Source organism: Staurois parvus, unplaced genomic scaffold (assembly GCF_062004578.1).
Source record: "Staurois parvus isolate SC_StPar_1 unplaced genomic scaffold, SC_StPar_1.0 ptg000867l, whole genome shotgun sequence".
Lineage (NCBI taxonomy): Eukaryota > Metazoa > Chordata > Amphibia > Anura > Ranidae > Staurois > Staurois parvus.
The window spans coordinates 835,054-860,332 of record NW_028318663.1 but is presented as its reverse complement, the minus strand read 5'-3'; the positions used below and the strand labels follow the sequence as shown (position 1 = coordinate 860,332).

At 45.1% G+C, this 25,279-nt stretch overlaps 1 protein-coding gene across 2 annotated transcripts; it reads right to left on the bottom strand.

The window, feature by feature from the left end:
* Positions 1-349: 349 nt before the first annotated feature.
* On the bottom strand, positions 350-24,007 carry CDKL4 (cyclin dependent kinase like 4). Of its 2 annotated transcripts, none has more exons than XM_089655769.1 (10): positions 23,765-24,007; positions 14,376-14,567; positions 13,698-13,819; positions 10,873-10,945; positions 9,839-9,929; positions 8,369-8,569; positions 6,756-6,844; positions 6,076-6,132; positions 3,513-3,635; positions 350-1,388 (listed from the first exon to the last, which is right to left on the bottom strand). In XM_089655769.1, the coding sequence occupies exons 2-10, from the start codon at positions 14,541-14,543 to the stop codon at positions 1,287-1,289; spliced, it is 1,026 nt and encodes a 341-aa protein (XP_089511895.1). In that variant the 5' UTR covers positions 14,544-14,567; positions 23,765-24,007; the 3' UTR covers positions 350-1,286. The 2 variants fall into 2 exon arrangements, with proteins under 2 accessions (XP_089511895.1, XP_089511896.1); XM_089655770.1 differs by having other exon boundaries at positions 23,769-24,007.
* Positions 24,008-25,279: the final 1,272 nt, after the last annotated feature.

The window sequence follows — 25,279 nt, the reverse complement described above, 5'->3', positions numbered from 1 at the left end:
GGTGAGAGATGTGCGGATTAACACTTTTCTTTACAGGCTGGTCCTTTTTTTTTTTTTTTTCTAGATGCAGTCAGTTGGAAGTGGGATCCCCTCATAATGGCTGCAGTAGATGCGCACAATCCTTAACTCCTCCAGTCTCACTAGCAGGATCCCAGAGACATGAGAAACTTTTGTGGTTTGAAGTGAACCTACCATGGTAAAAGTACGGGGGCTGCCACTACTAATGTTCCCCTGAAAATGCTGTCTAATGTTTTGCTGTTCTGGAACAAATATGCGGGTCAAAAATATAGGAAGTTCTAAGGTGCGTACTTCCTTCAAGCCAGTGACTCAAAGTATAAAAGCCAACAAATCATTGTCCATTTGATTGTATTTTCCAGGTGTGGACAATTGATAGGCAGACTTTGTCAGCTGACAATTTCTGGATCTGAGGGAGTGGTCCCAATACCTGGAGGTGTTCCAGGACCTGTGTTACAGGTGGGGCATGCCAGATATGAACCTCCAGGTTCAACAACAATTGAAGTTTAGCAGTAGATTGGATTAGTGAATGGTAGATTAGTACTTTTGATCTTGTTGTCTTTCAAAAGCTGGATGAAATATCCCAGGACCTGCAAATGTCTGACAACCAGAAACAGTTTTAGAGAAAAACATTAATAACAGCAGCCTCCATGTTTCAGGACGGGCCCCAGCTTTCTCTAAAAAATGAATCTCTGGGTATATTCAACTTCACTCCAGGGTATGAGAGAGCTGGTCTTCATGGCCAGAGCACGCTTGCCTTATTCTCCTACGTATGTTGTATGTGGAACTACAAGACCTTAGAATAATGAACACTGTACATTAATAGGAGAGGAGGTGTCTTGGTTTAAATGAATCCAATGAATTGGGATGCTATAAGTGGTGGGTCCTCCTCACTCATGGAGAACATTGGATGGATGTAAATCAAACTTTGCTAATATAAACTTCTTTCCACAGGGAACAGATGAATTATTGACCTGTGTCTCTAATAACTGTTGTACCCTGAGGTCAGAAGGGGCTGGTGCAGGACATTAACTGAATGAGCCCTTTTAACAAAACCCCAGTGAAGAGTCACAGAGAACAGAGAGGTAACAGAGAGGTAACAGATAGATCCCACAGGGTAACGAGTCTTGCAGCAGCCACAGTTCTGACTTTACATATTATTTATGTTTAAAGTTCTGCTTATTTGCACTTTAAAGTCCATCTGAGTAACAGATTTCCACTCCAGGGATCACCTTAATGTCTTTGAAGCTGACACAAAGTCCTTGCAGCTTCTAAATGTTGGGGAAATGGTCAAACTTCTGTGGACGAGGTTTGTTTTTCCCCTCTGGGGCTGGAGAGACTCCATTTCCGGGAATATGAGGCAGAAGTTGAGTCTACAAAGAGAAAATACACACGAGTGGGCCACATGAAATAAACATGTTATGAGGTGGGCGAGGGTCTACATTTTATTTATTAAGGTCCAGAGTATATAAACTGACCTGTACAACTATAGCCTACTGTGGACATACATGGACCTCTAGGGATCTTCTTGTAGTTGCTAGGGCACCCTTGATGAATAAGCAATTCTGCCCCTCAGATTTGTAAACACTAACTCTGGTGATCTTTTTAGCTATCTATAAAGAGGGACATTCTTCTCATTGACCACCAATGTAAGGAGCATTCTTCTCACTGACCACCAATGTAAGGACCATTCTTCCCACTGACCACCAATGTAAGGGACAATCTTCTCACTGACCACCAATGTAAGGGACATTCTTCTCACTGAACCCCAATGTAAGTGTCATTCTTCTCACTGACCACCAATGTAAGGAGCATTCTTCCCACTGACCACCAATGTAGGGAGCATTCTTCTTTCTGACCAACAATGTAAGGAGCATTCTTCTCACTGATCACCAATGTAAGGAGCATTCTTCCCACTGATCACCAATGTAAGGAGCATTCTTCTCACTGACCCCCAATGTAAGGAGCATTCTTCCCACTGATCTCCAATATAAGGAGCATTCTTCCCACTGACCACCAATGTAAGGAGCATTCTTCCTACAGACCACCAATGTAAGGAGCATTCTTCCCACTGACCACCAATGTAAGGAGCATTCTTCCCACTGATCTCCAATATAAGGAGCATTCTTCCCACTGACCACCAATGTAAGGAGCATTCTTCCCACTGATCTCCAATATAAGGAGCATTCTTCCCACTGATCACCAATGTAAGGAACGTTCATCCCACTGACCACCAATATAAGGGTCATTCTTCCCACTGACCCCCAATGTAAGGAGCATTCTTCCCACTGGCTACCAATGTAAAAGTAATTATTCTCATTGACCATTAACGTAAGGAACATTTTTCTCACTGATCACCAAAGTCAGGAGCATTTTTCCTACAGGACACCATTGCAAGGAGCATTCTTCCCACTGACCACCAATGTAAGGGGCATTCTTCCCACTGACCTCCAATGTAAGGAGCATTCTTCCCACTGATCACCAATGTAAGGGACATTCTTCCCACTGACCTCCAATGTAAGGAGCATTCTTCCCACTGACCACCAGTGTAAGGAGCATTCTTCCCACTGACCACCAATGTAAGGGGCATTCTTCCCACTGACCTCCAATGTAAAGGACATTCTTCCCACCAACCACCAATGTAAGGGCCATTCTTCCCACTGATCACCAGTTTGATGAACTGTTTGCTGTGGACGTAGTAATTATTGTCAAAGGTTCCCTGGGATCTGTAAGTTATTTCAAACGTTCCTCAATATTGAAAAAAAAAAGGTGAGAAAGGCATTTATGTGTGCTGAGAAGCAATATCTGACAGGAGGAGAGAAGTGACCTCACTGGTATGCTGCTATCCCTTCATTGTCCAATCACAGGCAGGGAGCGGGGAGGTGACCTAGCTTCTTGGATAACTGCAAGTAGAATAATGTCGGGTCACTGGACATGCTGCCTCACAGGGCTGTGTAAATGTGAGGCCCCAGATGGACAAAATTAAAGTTTTTAGCAGATAGGCTCCATATGTACATTTACCTATTTATTAATCTGTTTGCTTGGAGTTCAACTTTAAATTATAATCTTTAAAAATTGCTGTTCAGGGATTTGGTCCCATGATCCCTTGTCATGGATTAGCCATCTGATTCTTCCTAAATTCTAATCCACAGCATGGGACCTGACAGTTGCTGCTCGTTCCAGAGCCTGACCTTACAGCTCCTAAACATGAGGGATTCTCTCTCCTTAGAGACTTGCCAAGTGGCCTCCACAGTGAGAAAAGGAAATGTCTGATCAGGGGCGGACTGACCATTTGGAAACTCGGGCACTGCCTGAGGGCCCGGGGTCAGTAGGGGGCCCCATGAGATGCCCCTGGTACCTTTTTCATAGGCTTTTTTGAGTTTGGGCAAGGACACGGGCCCCATGACCCCTATTGCCCGGGGGCCCCATGAGTTGTCAGTCCGCCCCTGTGTCTGATTGACCTTTTTTAATTTGGAAATTATACAGTAAGGCTTCACCTGTTGCCTCCTCCGCCCCTTCCTATTTCTCTTTTCTGGCTCCTCACGGGTGGGGTTTAGGTAGGCACTCTCCAGGAGCTGCTCACAAGTCAGCCTGTCATCAGGATCCATCCGCAGGCAGCCCTAAAGGAGAGGGGGAACAAATGTGAGTGAACCTGTTCAGTAAGAAGGCAGTAATGTCACTACACAGTGCAACACACAGTGTACTCCAAATATAACATGATGGTGGAGGCATTAAAGTCCTCAGTTCTCCCTTACATCAGAGTCTGCAGAGTCCCCACTTACAGTGCAAGGTAACTCCGAGAGTTGAGATGTAAAGGGGAACTCTGCAGATTCAGATCTAAAGGAAAACTCTTTGGATTCAGATGTAAAGGTGAACTCTGCGAATTAAGTTGTAAAAGGGGGAACTCTGTGAATTCAGATGTAAATGGAGACTCTTGTGATTAAATCCATGTCATTAGAAATGTTATTTAATCACAAAATATATGTATAGTGTATACTAAAAAAAAAAAAAAATTATTTGCACCACTAAAGTGCTGCGTACTGAATATTTCAGTGGAGTATGGGGGTACAGTCCATCTTGTACAAGGCCTTGACTGCTTCTTTAGATACATATTTGACATTACTTGCATTGTGCATTCGGTCAATTATTTAAGTTTCAGTATTCATGGTTCATTTCTATGTTTTCATGTTTCTATATATAAATAAATATACTGTATATGAGGGGTGTTCAAGTCAAACTGGGACTTTTGAGTTTATATAAAAAAGGAGTGGAAACTGCATTTATTTTTTTGCATACTTGCCTGCTACACTCATACACTTATCCCAGCGTTTAACTGATGCCCGGAAAGCTTCATCATAGAAAGATTTGTCAGTACGCCTGAACCATCCTAGGACAGCCGGCTTCACTTCCTCATCATTGAGTTCACCATTCCCACAGAAAGATTTGTCTCTTGTGCAATTTCATTACAGGTTCTGCGTCGATTATCGAGGATCAGGCATTCGATGTGCTGAATGTTCACAGGAATGACTGCTGTGGGCTGGGAACCACCGGGGCCGGGATCATCACCCACGGGCGTATGGCCATCTTTGAAACATTTACACTATTCAAATGTCTTACTGCGGCTGAGCGTCTCATCCCTGTACTGTGCTTGCAGATATACAAGGGTTTTATTCCTTCGTTCACAAGAAACATCATCACCACACGCTGTTCCATGAACACACTAACACTGTTGTCCGCCATCTTGATTAATGGTCTCTGGACTGGTCCGCGACGTGCCCCGCCTATCAGTAATAGGACACACTCGCCACTTACTACTTCATGTGGTACCACCACACTAGCATCCCTTTTTATACCTTTAAAATGAGAAGTCCCGGTATGACTTGAATACACTCACGACCACTTTATTAGGTACGTCTTGCTAGTACCAGTTTGGAACCCCTTTTGCCTTTAGAACTGCTTTAATTCTTCATGGCATAGATTCCTCAAGGTGTTGGAAACATATGGTCCGTATTGACATGAGTTACTGTTGCCTTTCTGTCATCTCATCTGCCCATTCTCCTCTGACCTCAACAAGGCATTTTTTATCCACACAACTGCCACTCACTGAATGTTTTCTCTTTTTCAGACCATTCTCTGTAAACCCTAGAGATGGTTATGTGTGAAAATCCCAGTAGATCAGCCCGTCTGGCATCTGGCACCAACAACCATGCCATGTTCAAAGTCACTTAACCACTTCCCGTCTGGCCCATGTACAAAAACACCGGACGGTGGCAGTGCAGGAGCGGGTTACTGTTCCTAAACAGTGCCCACATTTTCAAGCTGTGCGCGTTCCCTGGGAGCACGTAGCACCATGATCTGGTGCCCGCTGTGACCAGAGGACACAGCGGAACACCGATCGCTGTATGGGACCTCTGTGTGAGGTCCCCATCATGTGATCACTGATTGGCCAATCAGTGATCACATGAATAGTAGTAAGCAAGATGTCACTTCTGACATCATTGCTTACTACTAGCGAAATCTGTGAATGATCGCAGAGGTCACATGGTATAGAGCTATTCACAACAGCCTTGTACCATGTGACAAGCTGTGACTAATCACAGCTCTCACAGTATTTCTCAATGGCTGCAAGAATGCAGCCAGAGAGGAAAAATTTCTGATTTTACATCCTGTATGGGTGTAAAAGCAATCAGTGTAAAAAAAAAAATTAAAATCTTCCTCACTCCCCACAAGTAGTACAGTGTCACTATGGTGACACTGTACTGCTAGGGTGACAGTATATTAAAAAAACTATGGACCACCATAACTATGATGCACAGCTACTGCTGTACACAGGACAATATCTTTTGGCACAATGACCTAGGAAGGTTGGTGCTCCCTGTGACTGTACATGCAGCTTTTTGCTGCCATCTGTTGGCGTGCTACAAAACTAGTCTCAAAACCTTTTCATAGCACCTCGTATATTAAAAAGCCAAGATTTTTGTCTGCATTCTTGCTACAGAATAATCTGAGTTATGTATTAATGCAGAATTTCCCAGAATCCACTTGGAAAGACTAGACTACCTTCATGAAGGCCATGGCTGCAGGTTGGTTATGAGGGAACTTCTCCTCCAAGGTCTCCTGTGGAAGGAAATTATGAAATTTAAAATTAAACAAAAAATTAAAGAAAGAAAAAGAAATCACATTGGCTTTTGCTTTAATTCCTTCTTCAATTCTGGTCTATGATCAGCAATAGACACCAGTAAAAGATGAACACGTGGCAATGGCCGCAGCAAAATATAAAGTGTGGAAGGGAAGTAGTCAGAAATGGGAAATTGAAGGATGCAAAGGAAATATTTAACACAGAGAAAATGTGAATAAGGCTTTTAATGTGCAATCTAGTAAACATTTAACATTTTTAGATATTATGCTAAAAAACATGGAGCAAAATGTCTCTGTTGTAGGACCTTGTAGGACCTTTTCTATGCTCTCCTCTGATGGTTGTTGAAATGTTGTTACTAAGAGCATGACTTTTCACTCATTAGACCACAAGCATTCATAATCCCCCTTCCAATGATACCAATATCAATTTAACTGGACAGAGTAAAAAAGATAGAATGGGTTTAGCTCCAGGGGTGTTGGTTGACCCCAAAGTCAAGAAAGTCAAAGCCTTAGGATCAAAGTGAAACTAAGATCAGAGGAGCACCCAGAAGAGGTTTGATGCTTAGTTTTCTTACAAGGTAACCACAGATCTGGTTACATACCACGTCATCTGGATCAGGCTCTGGGATACTGGCACCATGGAAGAACTCGTTACTATGGAAGATGTACTGGTGTCTGGGGATCAGCTTTCCTGTGGGGTAAATCCCAAAAAATACATCAACAATTTCAACTAAGAAACCCATCAAAGCTTTTTGACCTGCACTGAAAACTCTGCATATATTAAAGTTGAAGTATAATGAATTCATATAATACCTTCCCTTGTTCTCTCTTCCAACATACAATTAAAAATGTCCAACCAAATCGTGTTTTCAAGAAATACCTCTTTTGTGTCCAGTAGCTTCATCACTGGGTCTTTCTGTTGGTCCTTGCTCTGTAGTAAGATCATGTTTGGGGGGAGGAAATATTGACTTACGTTAAAACCTGACTCTAGATTGGTGTTAGCCGGAAGACAGCAAGTCAGACAAAAGCTTCCAGAATGGGACAAGATGAAGACCTTTGGACACCAAATAATTAGAGGCTTCCAAAAGTAAAGTTTTGCTTTTCCCATGCAAAAGATTGCCTTTACTGCCCTTTTTTCTGGCTCTATATTTTCACCTTCCTTTTTCTCCTCTTCTGTTCTATTCAGCCACCAGGCCTGAAGAGTAGAGCATCTGTATATACTTGTGACTTTTAGAAGTTACAAAGGGCTAAGCACTCTCTCCACTACTATGACAGCAGTGGGTGCTTGAACAGTACAAAGCACCAGGGCTTTCACATGGAAGGCACGGGAGTAAGTCACATGTCCCCCATACCATACCATACCATACCATACCATACCATCTTTATCTATTTACTCATGGTGGCTGAATGGAGAATTGTAGGAGTGAATAAAAGGTATCTATGTACAGCTGTGGAAGTCAGTAGTTGAGATATGGTTCCTATCAGCCCCTGATTTGAGGGGTCTGTTCCTGACAAACACACAGCCCTGGTGATGTCCCCAGCAATGTGGTACTCGTCCTCAGCTATCTTACACTGCTCAATAGCCATGTTAGGAATGGTACCAGTATGAATTGTGGGTGTCACCCCAATATGGCACTGCTGGGGACAATGGCAATCATTGGCTTTCCCTCAGGCTGGCATTCCTAGGCACTGCAAAGTCATATTGATTTCTTGTTGATTTTGTGGGTGTTGCTAATAATTGGGGTGTACGTTAAGTGAATCTGTTAAATTACCCTGCTTTGGCAAAGCAAAGTTTCCCTTTAAAGAGAACCTGTAGATATGATGAATGTGAAGGTAGAGTGTTGGGCAAGTAGTTCCAGTGATGAAGGTGTTAGTGTATTTTGGAGATTTCATGTTGAAGACCTACTCTAGACCTGCGTGGACCTACAGTATACTGTGTGCGCCAATGGTGGTGCCAGCAGATCAGACTGATGAAGAGCTAGGTGTGACAGGCACAAATGTCAGCACAGATCAAAATAGCACAGAATGCAAGTGATGATTGTAAAGATGATACAAGCTTTGCATTAATTTTAGAGGCATGGCAATATATAGAAATTGGTAACAAAATGTTTACATTACAATAAGTCAAGCAGAAGTCTTACAAGATCTCAGACTAAAGCATGAAGCATATGGATGGCCAGAATTACTGACAATGCATCAGGTCCCCCATTCTTACCAAGCGTTCTAATGATGAGGTAGAGTTGGTCCACATCAGATTTTCCTGGCCACAGAGGTTGTCCAGACAGCATCTCAGCAAAGACACAACCTATGGCCCAAACATCAACCGCTGCCCCATACTGCGTGTCCCCAACCAGCAGTTCTGGAGCACGATACCATCGTGTAGCCACATAATCTGTATAATCATCTCCAGGCCGAGCTGTAGAGGAAAAATAAACATGATGAGTATATAAAGTGCAAAAGAGAAACAGAGCGGAGTAATCTAGAATAATCTGATGCCAGTTTCAGTAGGCTGCCCACTATATGAAGCTGACATAAATATGACACAGTAAGCAAGCATAGTAATCCCCATACACATGCCACTATAAAGATAAACTGCAATGCCTCCATATGTTGGGTAGGTGCAGCATGGTACGGCAGCAGAAAGCACACAGAGTTCCGGATTGCAGAAAAAGATGTATTGCAGAACTTGTAAACAGTACAACAAGCCTGGTGGGGAAGTTCACCTGACTGGGACACTCACAACAGTCCAGACTAGCGAGTCTGTGGCATGTAGGCCCAAGCTGTGGACAGCATCTGACAAGGAGAACTCCTTAGCAACTATATACAGATGGGGTCAAAACAGTATCTCCTTTAAGAGCATTCCAGCTCTCTGGTGTATCTCCTCAGACCCCAGATGAATCCTCCTCTTCACCCAGTTGCACTAAGGGTATTCCCTGGGTAAGGGGCCCAGAAACTGCAAATTTAGTACAGCAGCCCCAGATGAGAAGCTAGTTGGGTTTTCAACCTGACTGCCCTCTCCCCTTATCCGGCCCAGGGGGTGTGAGAGTATTCACAATGTCCTCTCCTGATAGCTCAATAGGTTGGTGGCTGCCTTCAGGCCTTTCACTGGGCTGGTTCCTTTCCTGCTTCTCAGGATTTCCTCTCTTGGAGACGGTGGTACAGTGGAGATCCTCTTCTTCAGCACCTGGCAGTAGGTAGGCCCCTTCCCTAGGCCCCCTCCCAGGCTGTACACTCCAGCCTCTCACTCCAACTTCCACCCACACTCACTGCCCCTCTGCACAGGCTCTGCCACTTTTGAGGGTTGCCCTGGACACTATGCCCAGCCTCCTGCCATGAGATTGGTCAGGGTACCTCAAACATGCAGATCTGAACTTCCTCCCTTCCTCCAGTCCTCCTCCAGAAAGCTCTCACGTTTCTGGAGAGGTGGGAGGGCTCCAGAAGCCCTGACCTGTTAGAGCCTCCCACCCTGTCCTGAGGTAACCTCACTCCCCAGGCTGACTCATCCCCAGGCTACTACTCAGCCTCTATCTAACAAAAACCTACCTAACTAACCTGGAGGGCATTACACTAAAAAGCAGGCAGCACAATAGGAAACATTCCAACCAAAAACGAAGGCCAAAGAGGGAACAGCATCATCTGTCAATGCAGCTTTTTGTACCTCAATAGATACTTATCAAATACTTACTTAGGATTCTTGCAAAGCCAAAGTCACAGAGTTTTATGACTCCTTGTTTGGTCAGTAGAATATTCTCTGGTTTGACGTCTCGGTGGATGCACTGCCAGAAAGCAAATAATATTTAAAGCATAGTAGATTAGTGGTTATCTCTTTTTCCTTACAGCACTAGGGTCTTTGCAAAAAATGCAGATTTTAACATGTATGCATAAAAATTAAACCATTGCCCTGATAAAGTGGTTAAGTACTTGTTTAGTAGGGATATGTCCACCAGAAGTTCTGCATGATACTTCTGGATGCTGTTACCCACCCAATGAGTGCTAGCCAAGAAACTATAGGAGCACAGTTTAAGTTTTGAGTAATTTATTTCCATTATCCTCATGTCCTACCATGTTCAAGTAAACCAATGAAAAGTGTGTTCAAGTCTGGACCTGCTTTTCTTCATAAACTCAAGTGTATGCAAGTGATACACCCTTGGAGGAAGTCCCCCATACAAGCTAAGTCCTTCTAGGTGGAGGAACTAATGAAACACTACAGGACACTAGACCAGTGGTTGTCAATGTATAAAGGTAAAGGGTCCTAAAATATGGTACCTGATGTACTGAGGACTTACTAGAGGAAATGGTCAGAAATTGTTCTACTCGGTCTGTTTGGTGGTTGGAGACTGAACTATGCTGTAGGAGGCATTTAGAGACTAGGGATGTGTTATATGGAACTGCTAGAGAAAACTGATATCAAAGACACCATTTACAATCAATGCTCCTACTAATGACTTCAGGGGACCAAGGGCTTCAAGCACCTAAGGGTTACACTCACAGGTTTGGCACCAGGGCACTAGATGGAAAAGCGGCCACTTAGCGGGAGCTCAAAATGCCCTATTGCCCTATGCTGCTACAACGTGGCAGTGTATTGGCTGCGAGGAAGGGTGTCAGCTCAGATAACCTTCCTCCTAAAACACCATTACACATGTTTAAGCTATTATGAGATTCAGGATTTGTATCACTGACATATCTACTTAAATTATTACAACCTGTTATTCTACTTACACTGTTCTTATGGCAGAAGTTGACAGCTTGTAGGATCTGCTGTACAATGTTTTTTGTTGTTGAGTCAGGGACCCTGAAAAGGAAAGCCATATAAAGGGTTGTTAGACTTTGAAAACCGAGTTTCTATAGTGTTCCTGTTTTGTCCTTGAACTAGAGCAGTGCAAATTATGATGGCAATGCACAATAATGATAATACAGTCTCCTATTATTGTACACACAGCTTTGGAGTGTGTCTAAAGCCATTTACATCCGTTCCTGTGCTCCATAGGGGAACACAATCTAATGTACCTTTCACACTCAGGACAGCTTTACTACAAGCCATCAAAAATACCCTAAAAAGAATCATCCAACCCACCCGCTAGTGAAAAGACCTCCTTAATCCAAAATAACAATATGTGCCCTCCAAATAATAAATGTCCACACACATATAATCACAAAAAATATTAATTGAATAAGTGTCCAGTGTCTTAATAGTCCAAAACCAAAAAATAATGAAATACGTCCCACTTGGAATCACTTGTTTATAGTGTTGTAATCCTCAAAACAGCTTCCGCGGAAACCCTCAAAAAATCAAAAAAACTCAACATAGTGCATTAACTTAATAACTTTGAAAATAACACTCCATGCAACTTTCTAGGGCTGAAAGTTTTTTCCATTTAGAATCGTGTAGTTTATTGGGTTGTTTGGAGGATTTACCGCACTTTATATTTACTACAAGCCAGTCAACCTACCAGTATGGCTTCTAGATTGTGGGAGAAAACCCATAAAGAAATGGGAAGACCATGCTAACATCATACTGGCAGTGTCCAAGGAGGGCTTTGAACTCCAGACTCAGAGCTGCAAGACAAGAGTGCCATCCAGCTGCCTAGGATTAAATCAAACCTTTTAAAAGCATTATTCCTGACCAAGAACAACACTAACATGCCTACTATTCACTTTGATAGCCAGAAAGTCCTTTGTAAGCCTCCCTTTTTTAAGGGACTGACTTTTCCAACTTCAGCACTAAGCCTCATGGACAGTTGTTCGCTTCTCTAATTTAACTCTCCTTGGACAGGGGCAAGGTTTTTGGTAGAGATTTGTCCTCCTGGAGTCTCAGCTTCTAGTACTATAAAACAACTAGTTTCATCAGGGCACACAGAGGAGGGTTTCCTTGTTAAAACAGGTATTAGCAGTTATGTTATGCTGTCTGACAAGTAAAGTGTGGCTCTCTCATGGTTTTGAACATAAGCATCATTATTACTCTACTTGTCTATCGAGGTAAAGAGCAGTAACCGAGAACCGGGTTTCCTCATTCTTTTACTAAGATTTTATTAGGTTTTTTTGTATAGACATACAAAGTAATGAGAAGAAAAGAGCACAGACCAAGTACAAGAATGTCCTGAAGTGAAGAAAAATAACAACCCGGGGCCAAATCCCCCTATAAAACAAAAAAATCCTACACAATATGCAGGTCCACCAGATCTAAGAGTGGGAATATGATGATGGATAGATACAAAGAGGTCAGAAATAACACACCAGGCATTGTTAATACAACCAATCAAGCATCTGTGGATAGGCCAACATAACATACCATGGACTTCAAGGTAAATGCAAGGTATGGAAAAAGAAGAATAAAGAAAAGTAGAAAAAAAGAAACAACAGAGACCAGATAAGCAGGGTGGGAGGAAGAAAAGGGCAAGGGGGAAAAAATAGTAAAGGGGAAGATGGTGTCCACGAAGGAGGAGGCCAACCTTATAAACACAGAAATCTGCAGTCAAACCCACTGAGTCTGAGATATTCCACCCAGGAGGACCATACGTTAAAGAATTTGGTATGTGTATTGTTAAGAATGGCCGTAAATTTCTGGTTGATCATGGATCCTGGGATATGTTGTTTAACTTCCTCAAAAGATATTGTGGTTTGTCACCAGACTTTGGCCATCATCTGTCTCATTGCTAGAAAAATATGGTGGAACAATCTGCCTTTATGTTTTGTGAGACAGAACTTTCCTATTCAATAAATCTTCCCAGGGGTTTCATGGCCAGCTACAATAAAATAAAGATTTGGTCAAGTTATAGACACATATCCACAGCTGTTGGATCTCGCCAAATGTGGAACATGGAGCCAACAGAGGTACAATCTCAGAAACAACAACTGTGGGAGTCAGAATTCTTCTTTCTTATGTTACAATCACCTCTCCAGGGATCCAGCACTGGGTCTCTACTATGACATGGCCACTGGCACTTCTGGATTTCACTTGGAGCACTGGTGTTGTGTCAGGAGATAGTTCTCCTAATTGGCACTGTGGCCAATTGGGAGACAGCTCTCCTGGTTAGCATTGCCATTGCCTCGGAGTTCCAGCCAAGCATGGCTACACTTTAAGCCAAGTTCACCTGCTGCGGGTCCTTACCAATATCCTTATGCCTTCTCTATCCTCCTAGGGAGCCATCAGCCTCTGGGTATCGTGTGACTTCTAGAGTGACCTGTGCTCCCTGTGACTCCAGTGCACCCCAGAGCATCTTGTGTCATCTTATGGCCCCAGTGCACCCCTTTGAACCCTGTGATTGCGGTGCACTCCAGAGCCTTTTGTGTCATCTAGTTCCCCATGTTCCCATGTGTGCTCTTTATCACCTCTGTGACACCTGAGTCTCCCTGCAGTCTCTGACATGCCCCTGTATCAACTGGAATGTCCTTCTCAGTGGATATGAACCCCTACCCATGAAATGCTTTGGTGAAAGAAACAATATGATTGGTCAGTATGGCTTACTGTCCATTACACAATATACATCTTTGCAACATCTTATTATTCAGAGAACAAAGCAAGGCTACCTTCACATAGGACTTACCCATTTGGGTGTCTCTCCAGCTCATTAAGAACAGTTTGGTCACAATATTCGAAGACCAGGTGGAGTTTCCTCTTCCTGCGGAAAACCTCCAGCAGATTCACCAAATTGCTATGTTTTAGTTGCTGGAATGAACAAAACATTAGGTTAAAGGGCAACTCCAGACAAAACATGGAGAGTGGAAGGGACAGAACCTCTGTCAAGTTTTATTCAGTAGTATGTGTCCCATTTGGGAGCTTGACTGTTCCTGTCTGGGTCTTTGCACATTCTCCAGGTTTTCTACTGAGTGCCCTTGATGCCCTTTACAATAATTGTTGACATCATCCCAAATACGATTCTTTAAACAAACATATTTCAGTCTTGGTCATCCTTTCTTACTATTAACTACATTTTCCCCTCACAATTCCCTAGAACTGTGTTGGAATACAGAACCCTTCCCCTTAAGCTATGGAGATGAGGAAAACAGGAATGGTTCTGTAGTCCAGCAGGGGAGAACTCAAGGAGGGCTAACACTGGTAGAATCTGAAGGTAAGAAAATACAATGGTGACCAATGAGATTTGGTTTCATTTTCTAATCTGCACCAAGAAAAAAATAAAATAAAAGCTAGAATCAAATTTGTTGGCCTTTTCATTCCCAATTTTCCCTGCCAAAAGCACATATGGATCAGGGAAGGTCCTCACCTTCAACATACGTATTTCACGTAAAGCTATCTTTTTAATAACCGGATCATCCTCGGACTCCACAAACTTTTTGATAGCCACCACTTGACCGGTCTCCTTGTTCCGACACTTGAACACCACTCCATACGATCCTTCACCGATCTTGGCCAGCTTCTCATATTTCTCCATGGCGGGAATGGTGTATCAGGTCAACTGTTAAAAAACACCATGAACCAGGTCAGCAGGGTTCATATGTTGACACTTATGGAAAGCCACATAGAAATGTTGGTTAGCAGCTTGTGCAGCTTAGAGTCCTGGTGCCCAAACTGCAGCCCTTTAGTACTGACTGTGTGACCCCCTTAGGTTCCACCAGGATGTAGTTAGTGGTTTACTTACTTAGGTGCTTGCATAAAGAAAGTTAAAGCTGAATTCCAGGTATGGCTCTTTTTACATGGTTACATTGTTCTGGCGTGGACCAATGTAACTGTACATATACCATATGTAGCCAGGTGCTTGGCTAACAATGGAGAGCAAAAGAAACACTGGTTGCAGCTGCTCTCTGTAGCTGTTGCCCTGCAGTGCTGAACTGGTTACCAGCTATATCAGCAAGAGCAGGGAGCTGCTGAGCAGGAAGAGTTCAATAGACTGAGTCAGGCAGGAATGCACTGTACTGTAATCAAGAGCTTTTGAACTGCATTTCAGGAGGAAAAATGCCAGGTGGAGGGGAAAGAGCTGCATTTTCACAAGTTGTACACGACACAGCTTCCTTTTTGCCACGAGGGAGAATAGAGAGTGCACATCAATGTCCACTGTGCATCATCACTGCGGCATATCAGCCACCTGAGTGGGATCTGGAGCCTTGAGTTTGGGGGTGCGGACAGCAGAGAGCAGGGGCTGACCATTTGGAAACTCGGGCACTGCCCAAGTAGGGGGCCCCATGAGATGCCCCTGGTACCTTTTTCATAGGTTTTTTTGAGTTTGGGCAAGGACACAGGGGCCCCATGATCCCCTATTGCTGGGGGCCCCATGAATTGTCAGACTGCCCCTGACAGAGAGTGGACTAATTGCTGTGTGTGATGCTGCAAGGTCACAGGGACTACTGAGCAGTTGCTGTGGGGATCACTATCTGCTTCTGACCACTCAGCCATCTAGTAGCCTCATTGCTGCCTGCAGGCTTGACTGGGAATATTCTCATGTGCACCAATGGTTCAATTGGACCCCAACACTAGCCTGCTGAAGAGTTAGGCCTAAAGACTGCCCCTTTACAGCTGCTACAGAGAGACCTTTATCTATTGCATATGCTAAGAGGGGGACGTTGCACCATATCCTAGCCATTCTCCTGGAGTGCACTCTAGACTACTTATAGTAATACTTATATGCATCGTTTATTGCTGCCTTTGCTGATTCATGAGTTAATCCCAGTCTAGTGGTACAGATCTCTATTCTAAATTACCTTGGCAGATGGATTATACTGTCTATGTCTAGCGGACTGTGTATGAACCTACCTTCTGTGCGCTCACCTATGTGCACACCGCCATTTATTCTAACCCGTATCAATACATTGAGTTTATTTACCTCTAAACTAACTTGTGTGCATTTCCTGCTCCTAATTCACAGCTGAGTTAAAGGCTAACAATGGAGAACTCATGTTCTTCTTAGTGCTTGCAGTAGCTTTCATTCAACCAGGTGTGTCAGAGGAGCTGAGGTTGTTCTTGGAGTTGAGGCGCAAAACAGAGAACCCAAATTATTAAGCGGCTCCTTCGAGGGTAGTGCTACACATACCTGTGGGATCCCTCAATTGTCTGCAAAGCATTCTCTGAATGGCACCCATGCTGAGTGGCCAACCTCCTGTGTTCACAATGCAAGGGACCCGTAAGCTAGTGGAGATCACTGGAGTAGTGGTGTCTATATAGTGATTTCCAGCTTGTAGAGGGATCCCACAGGTATGATATGTACATTGTTACAGTGGTCGGATCTGGAACAATGTAACTATGTAAGAATATCCATCCATGGAAGTCTTTTTTAGGGAAATACTCATTAACTTTGAGTCTCCCACTGAAGCTTTTTTATTTTACACTTCATTACTTTTTTGTCCATTCTTTTTTTCCCAGTGCCGTAATTTTTTTCCTCTACCATTTTATAATGGATCTTCCTTATCTCCGGTTCACACATGTGCGTTTTGTGATACAATTAGAGAGTGCGAATTTACATGACAAGTCAAAGTGAATGTGTTCCTATTGAGAGCGTTCAGATACACTATATTGCCAAAAGTATTGGGCGCCGGCCTTTCCACGCACATGACCTTTAATGGCCCCCCAGTCTTAGTCCGTAGGGTTCAATATTGAGTTGGTCCCGCCCTTTGCAGCTATAACAGCTTCAACTCTTCTGGGAAGGCCGTCCACAAGGTTTAGGAGGGTGTCTATGGGAAGGTTGGACCATTCTTCCAGAAGCACATTTGTCAGGTCAGGCACCGATGTCGGGGGAGGAGGCCTGGCTTTCAGTCTCCGCTCTAATTCATCCCAAAGGTGTTCTATGGGGTTGAGGTCAGGACTCTGTGCAGGACAGTCAAGTTCCTCCACCCCAAACTGGCTCCTCCATGTCTTTATGGACCTTGCTTTGTGCACTGGTGTGCAGCCATGTTGGAACAGGAAGGGGCCATCCCCAAACACTTCCACGATGTTGGGAGCATGAAATTGTCCAAAATGTCTTGGTATGCTGACGCCTTAAGAGTTCCCTTCACTGGAACTAGGGGGCCAAGCCCAACACCTGAAAAGCAACCCCACACCATAATCCCCCCTCCACCAAACTTTACACTTAGCACAATGCAGTCAGGCAAGTACCATTCTCCTGGCAACCGCCAAACCCAGACACATCGGAATTGCTAGACAGAGAAGCGTGACTGGTCACTCCAGAGAACACGTCTCCACTGCTCTAGAGTCCAGTGGCAGCATGCTTTACACCACGGCATCCGACGTTTTGCATTGCACTTGGTGATGGAAGGCTTGGATGCAGCTGCTCGGCCATGGAAACCCATTCCATGAAGCTCTCTACGAACTGTTGTTGGGCTCATCTGAAGGCCACACCAAGTTTGGAGGTCTTTAGCTATTGACTCTGCAGACAGTTGGTGACTTCTGCGCACTGTGCGCTTCAGCATGCGCTGACCCCGCCCTGTCATGTGACGTGGCCTACCACTTGGTGGCTGAGCTGCTGTTGTTCCCAGTTGCTTCCACTTTGTTATAATCCCACTAACAGTTGAGCGTGGAATATTTAGTAGCCAGGAAATGTCACGGATGGACTTATTGTACAGGTGGCAACCTATCACGGGACCACGCTTGGAGTCACTGAGCTCCTGAGAGCGACCCATTCTTTCACCAATGTTTGTAGAAGCAGTCTGCATGCCTAGGTGCTTGATTGTATATACCTGTGTCCATGGAGGGGATTGGAACACCTGAATTCAATGATTTGGAGGGGGAGCCAATACTTTTGGCAATATAGTATATATGCGGGAGAGCCCCATTGCGTTTTTGAAAAAGGGTCCTGTGCGTTTTTGGGACAGTGCGATTTGAAATTGCATCTATAGAGTTGTATGAGAACACAATGCGTAGCTTTGCTGTGGGAGTGTTCAGTGTAGGGTATTTCATAGCTTTTGATGAGACGTAAAATTGCATGACAAATGGATTGCTGTTCAAGCACAACCGCATGTGATATGCAGGGCAGAATCGTTCTACATAACTGAGCGAATTTCATGACACATATATGTGAACCTAGACTAAGACGAATATCAAATATGGTGTCAGTAAATTTTTAAAGCATTCAAATACCCCAAATGAAAAGGTAAACCTCTTACACAGGAAATGTAATACATTAATATTTATTATAGAGGGCTTTAAAGTAACATTAAATGATATTCCTATTCTCCAGAAATAATCCATACACATCCGCTATTTAATAGTCCTGTAATCTATTTTTCATGACTTTTTTTTTCTAAGGGTTCATGTACACTTGCGGTTGGGGGTGGCACAGTAAAACCCCATGGCTGAGCTTTGGTTTTACCCCCCATCGACCGTTTAGCTGCAGAGCTAGTGGCTGGGGATGTACACGTCATGATCATTTGTGGCAGAAATGATACCTCCTGTTGCATTACTGTCTGCCGGACGTGACACATTCATGTGAATGAGGCTACACTATACCTGCCCCGTAACAGCGCACAACTCACATGGACGCGTCGCTGTAGTCCAGAATTTAGGAGGTTAAAGAAGGCAGCGAGGAGGCGATACAACACTCACCGCCTGTCAAATGCTTTCTGAAGAGCATTCAAAATGCAGTTCACTCTTCAGAGAGCAAAGCAAGTGAAATGAGGCCTTACTGTGTTTTTTGGAAATCTGAAGGAGGATCAATAGAAGGGACTTTTATTGCGTTATGAATATGACGAGGGGTGGGCAAGAGGGACAACTGCCCTGGGCGCCAAGGAGATTTTGGGGGTTGTGCTACAACGGGTGATCTGGAGGGGGAAATTTGTACTAGGTGGGCAGATTTCTGTTACGAAGGGCAATTTGAGGGGGGGGGGGGTTGATTTGTGGTAGAGGGCATGATTGGAGGGATTAGTTCAAGGAGAGGAGATTTGAGGGTGGGGGATTGTACTTGGAGAGTGGGATTTGGAGGGGTGGGAAAGGATTTATGCTCAAAATGTAACGGGTGGAGGATTCGTGCTAGAAGGGGAGATTTTGGGGGGAGGATTAGTTCAAGGAGAGGGGTTTTTGGGGGGGAATTGTCTTGGGAGAGTGAGAGGGGGAGTTGGAGGGGGAAGAGGATTTATGCTCAGAGGGGAAGGGGTAGAGAATTTGTGCTAGAAGGGGAGATTTGGGGGGAGGGAGGATTAGTTCAAGGAGAGGGAATTTATGGGGGGGGGGGGTTGTACTGGGAGAGAGAGAGTTGGAGGGGGAAAAGGGTTTATGCTCAGAGGAGAAATGTAAGGGGTAGCGGATTCGTGCTAGAAGGGGAGATTTGGGGGGAGGGATGATTAGTTCAAGGAGAGGGGATTCGGGGGGGGGGGGGATTGTACTGGGAGAGGGAGAGTTGGAGGGGGAAGATGATATATGCTCAGAGGGGAAGGGGTAGAGGATTCGTCCTAGAAGGGGAGATTTGGGGAGGGAGAGGATTTGAGCTGGGAGGGGGGGATTTGTACTTGAAGAGGGGGAATTTTTGTTTGGGGAGAATTTTAGCTTGCAAAGGGATTTATGCTTAGGGGGTAAGTGTGAAGATTAGGGCTTTAATTTTTTTTTGTGAGTGGGGGTAGGGAGGGGATTTTTTGCTAACACATTATGCTCATACTTTTTGTTTTTGGGGTGGGGGGGGGGCAACGTTTGGCATCTTTACTGTGAGTGTGAGATGTCCTTTCCCAGTGTTAAGAATAGAACTGATTTCTTCCACCGGAGTTTAATGTGATATTAATATTCATGTCTGTATTAGGCAAACCTCGTACCCGTCATTTGCATCTCATTCCCTGCAGTGAGTGAAGAGGACGATACGGCTTTATGGGAATAATTAGATAACAATTCCACAGAGGATTCTGCAAACAACGTCACGGCGTAAAAAGTCATCAAAATGCATGTAATGAGCAGATATCCAGAAATCTGTGACACGAATGCCATGGACCAGTCCTGTTCTCACACTCGCTGATCTCACTGTGTATTTACCTGGGATGGATAAACTCCGGATCAATATTTGCCGTGGCTCAGAACAGACCGCAAGCAGCGCGACTCCTCTCAGGATATGAAAAATGTTACATTGTGATACTGAGCCGGACGAGGAGAGATCACAAAGGATCTTGAAATATTACAAAGCAAACTTATTAGGGTCATACGGCCGGCTGAGAGAGCAAAGATGTTCATTTCACAGAAATCACTCCTCCCAGTATATGAATGTTTACAAAAACGACAACAGGGGACTGAGCGAACAATTCCAACTCATTGAATAATTTACGCTCTGATGTGAAGGGTGATATCTGGACCATTAAAGTGTTACTGAGCCCACAACAGTACAATCAGTCTGTAGATGCAGTAAAGCATGCTTGTTATACTCACTGTGGAACCTAAGGGGTTAATCCTCTGCATTGTGTAAAGAAGGCTGTTTGATCCTGTCTTCTCTGATCCTCCCCTTCTTCTACTGTCCCTAGTCCATCTGCTGATAGAACAGAGTCTTGGGGGCAAGCTGCACATGCTCAGTTTGGTGTGTATTGCTAGAGTTATTTTTATGGGGGGGGGGGGGAGTGCATGTGATCAGCACAGGGCCATTCAGCACTGTCCAGAGAGAGGGTCAGGGGTTATGTAGCCTCATAAGACAATCAGAGCAGAATTTTCCTCCTACAAGCATTAACCAGTGCTCAGCTGTATACTGACAGAAGTCACAGGACTGCTCTAACTGCTGATGAGAAAAAGTATTTAGCGATTAATATTTACTAAGATAATTGCATTTCCATGTTCTGTGTACTGTGGGAGACCAGATATAGTGAATGCAGGGACCGGGGAGACCAGATATAGTGAATGAGAGGTCCTAGGAGACCAGATATAGTGAATGCAGAGTCCGGGGAGACCGGATATAGTGAATGCGGGGTCCGGGGAGAGCAGATATAGTGAATGCAGAGTCCGGGGAGACCGGATATAGTGAATGCAGGGTCCGGGGAGAGCGGATATAGTGAATGCAGGGTCCGGGGAGAGTGGATATAGTGAATGCAGGGTCCTGGGAGAGCGGATATAGTGAATGCAGGGTCCGGGGAGACCAGATATAGTGAATGCAGAGTCCGGGGAGAGCGGATATAGTGAATGCAGGGTCCGGGGAGAGTGGATATAGTGAATGCAGGGTCCTGGGAGAGCGGATATAGTGAATGCAGGGTCCTGGGAGACCAGATATAGTGAACGCAGGGTCCGTGGAGAGCGGATATAGTGAATGCAGGGTCCGGGGAGAGCGGATATAGTGAATGCAGAGTCCGGGGACACCGGATATAGTGAATGCAGGGTCCAGGGAGACCGGATATAGTGAATGCAGGGTCCAGGGAGACCAGATATAGTGAATGCAGGGTCCGTGGAGACCAGATATAGTGAATGCAGGGTCCGTGGAGAGCATATATAGTGAATTCAGGGTTCGTGGAGAGCGGATATAGTGAATGCAGAGTCCGGGGACACCGGATATAGTGAATGCAGGGTCCAGGGAGACCGGATATAGTGAATGCAGGGTCCAGGGAGACCGGATATAGTGAATGCAGGGTCCAGGGAGACCAGATATAGTGAATGCAGGGTCCGTGGAGAGCATATATAGTGAATTCAGGGTTCGTGGAGAGCGGATATAGTGAATGCAGGGTCCAGGGAGACCAGATATAGTGAATGCAGGGTCCAGGGAGACCAGATATAGTGAATACGGGGTCCAACCAACCAGGTGCATTCTGCATCGAGGCGGTTGTAGCGCTGAATGAGTTGTGATCAGCAGGTGGTAGTTCCCACCAAACACAACAGGGGGTATAATTGCTGTCACGGCCATGACATATGTACATCTCTGGCTACTCTCTGCCCAGCTAAAGTGGTAGCTGTTGATGGGCGCTAAAAACATGGCTCAACCACAGAGTTTCACCTCCCCTCCAACTGGAAGTGTAAATTAGCCATTGCATTGAATTACAGCAGCTGCTCAGCCAATACAAAGCAATGACAGCGGCCGCAGCTGTCCACCTGTATTTAGAAGTGCACATGGAGCGATGATCGCGGGACCAGGGGTGGACTGACCATTTTGAAACTCGGGCATTGCCCGAGGGCCCGGGGTCAGTAGGGGGCCCCATGAGATGCCCCTGATACCTTTTTCATAGGGTTTTTCGAGTTTGGGCAAGGACACAGGGGCCCCATGATCCCCTATTGCCCGGGGGCCCCATGAGTTGTCAGTCTGCCCCTGCCCTGGATGCAAAGACCTTGCACCCATGGGCGATTGTTTGTCTCTAACTGCAGTCAATGGCTACATGAGCGAAGATATCTGAACACCAGCAGACAGCTGTGGCCGCTGTCAGTCTGTCATTGCCTTGCACTGGATATTAGTCCACATACGCAGTCGGCGCTAAAACCCAGTGTTAGGACAGGTTCACACCTCTGCGTGTTGTGTTTGATGAGTTTTCCAGCGCGTTTTGCATTTTTGAACACTTTTTTTTATACGTTTTTGCATTTTTTTGCCAACAGTAGAGTATTGACTTTGATGCGGCTTTGGATGGGAGTGTCTTTGATGCACTTGGATGCTGCTTGAGTGCTAGAGAGTGTAAAGTCGCACTACATGAATAGAACTGACACACCCATCCAAAGTCACATCAAAGTCAATACTCTCCTATTGCCAAAACGCATCAAGAACGCACAACATGTGTTTCTGCTGAATGTCCATTGAAGTCTATTGCACCAAAAACACACCATGTTGCGTTTAAAAAAGTCCCTGACCCTTTCCATATAAACCCGCAGTGGCTGAAAATCGCGGAGATTAGAGACATTAAATGGACTGTAGTGCGTTTCTGCAGAATGCACAGGTGTGAACCAGGCCTCAGTGACTTCTATGTGCTGCCCATCTGTGATCTGCAATGGATCGTCTTTCAGTGTATGACAGGCAGCGAAGAGGCAATATCTTGCCTCCTCACCGCCTGTTTTAACCCCTACAATGGAGAATAATTAAATGAAATTCAACATTTAGAGGCACTGTGTTCCTTTCTCTCCTTTAACCCCTAAAAGCCCGCACTGCCACACCGTCACAGGTGCATTGCCATGTTGTCGTTCAGCAGCGGTACCAACAGGGGCGGACTGACCATTTGGAAACTCGGGCACTGCCCGAGGGCCCGGGTCAGTAGGGGGCCCCATGAGATGCCCCTGGTACCTTTTTCATAGGCTTTTTTGAGTTTGGGCAAGGACACAGGGGTCCCATGATCCCCTATTGCCCGGGGGCCCCATGAGTTGTCAGTCCGCCCCTGGGTACCAATATGCCATTTAATTATTTTTATGTGTACTACCCTGAGCAGCTGCATGCCCTTGCTTAGAGGGATGATCACTGGGGAGGGGGCAGCCACTTCACTTTATTGCCTTCTGTCCCCCGAATGAACAAGTCCCAACCAATAGGAATATGTTTAGTAAACTCGAATACGCGGGAATTCGTTCGATGTAATATCAACTGAAGCGACAGGCGCAATTCCCAAAGTTTAACGCAGAGAAAACACGCTTCAATTGACTCACATGACTGGAATTTTCACATCTCATTGGACTCGTTCATTTTAAAAAACAAAAACATGTCTTTCCGGTGGCGTGTTAGCGTTGTGAATCGAGCGCCATGTCTACAAGCAACACCAAGCCGGCGTGACACCATTAGCACATGAGAATGATAAATGTGATGGAATACGTCACCGACACAGGCTGGAGAGGTCTCAGACGAGGTGTATATCCTCCAGACGGCGATGAGGTCCCGCTGTCACCTGCTGCATCCCCACAGCCTGTGACTGTTAATCCTCCACCTGCCAGCGTGCCTGTAATGGGAGTCTATGGGTTGCCGGGGGCAACCATGAAAAGGCTTCCCTGAGCAGCACTAGGCCGTGCAGCCCTCCTCCTCCTCCCTCCATGGCCCTGTGTTTACAAAGTCAGCCAAGGAGTTTCCATGGTGACACCAGCAGTGGCTCAGGGGCCTTCCCTCCTCTTCGAATATTCAGTGCATGACCAGCACTAATTGCTGACGAGGAAATTCACTCTCGGCCCTCGGGTCGCCCTATTGTGTAAATGCCTCGTGTTATGTGTAGTCACCTCAGTGATGGGAACACTAGTAGTTTGTATACTGAAAACAGGCGCTTGTGATTATTAAGGGCCCAGAAACTGCGTTTTTTTTTGCATTAATATGCGTTTGACGTGTTGACGTGCGTTTGTGATGCATTTTTCCCAAACTTTCCCGCACCGCACCTGCTGTGAAAAAGCCTTAAGCCCTGGTTCACACCGTCGTGACTTGTCATGCGATTTCACAGTTCCAAACCGCATGACAAAAATCACCTTTATTTGTGCTTATGGAACCGATCAAATCGCTGCGACTCTGACTTTGCGGCGCAGCGCCAATTTTAAAAAAAGGTTCCTGCGCTATTTTTGCCGATTTCATGTGCGAATTGCATAGATATCTGTGCGTGAAGTCGCATAGATGTCAGGCAAGCAGCACATGAAATCGCACTGACCAGCGGCTTTGAAATTGTGCGCTCAAATTGTGCGATTTCAAAGCCGCATTTAGTGCAAACCAGGGCTTTTCTGCTTGCATCCGCTATGAGGACATCTCTTTCCTCTTTGGGGATTTATGTGCGCTACGATGCGTTGCATTTATACACATTTGCATGGTGAAAAAATTCTTTTTTTTCACTGCACCATACAGCAATAATGTGAACTATGCCCATTACATAACATGGATTTTGGACAGTACATGCAGTGGGAATGTGATATAAAACGCATCGAACTGCACCTTGGTGTGAATGGGCCCTAGGGGCTCGTTCTCATGCGTAGCAGCCCTTGCCGCCCCTCTGAAAATCAATTTGGGGCCTGTGCTGGACACGCCTGAATGGGTTATGCTCGGCTGCAGTACCATGGGCATTCAGAGTCGGCAAAGCCATGGCTCAACTGCCTGCTCTTACCGCCCTCCAACTGCCTGTGTAAATGAGCCCTAAAACGCATATATTTCCTCATTGATATAGCTTTTTCCAGAACACTTCAGAGTTCGTTCACACTCTCAGCGCTGGACTGCCTTTTCCAATGTAGTTCCAACACGAGGACAAGGCAAATCTCACAGGCCGCATATCCCCTGCTTTACAATTCAAGCCAATGGCTGTCAGTGCGCACAATAAGGACATTTTGTATTTTTTGCAGCATGCTGTGATCTGATGCGCCGCCATAAGG

What these genes read in the sequence shown, in the direction of transcription:
- CDKL4 (XM_089655769.1), bottom strand. Translation starts at nt 14,543, where the DNA reads ATGGAGAAATATGAGAAGCTGGCCAAGATCGGTGAAGGATCGTATGGA. An exon ending in GTGAAATACGTATGTTGAAG is followed by an intron (nt 13,820 to 14,375) that starts GTGAGGACCTTC and finishes TGTTCATTCCAG; the next exon opens with CAACTAAAACATAGCAATTT. An exon ending in AGGGGCGGAGGAGGCAACAG is followed by an intron (nt 1,389 to 3,512) that starts GTGAAGCCTTAC and finishes TTCTCTTTGTAG; the next exon opens with ACTCAACTTCTGCCTCATAT.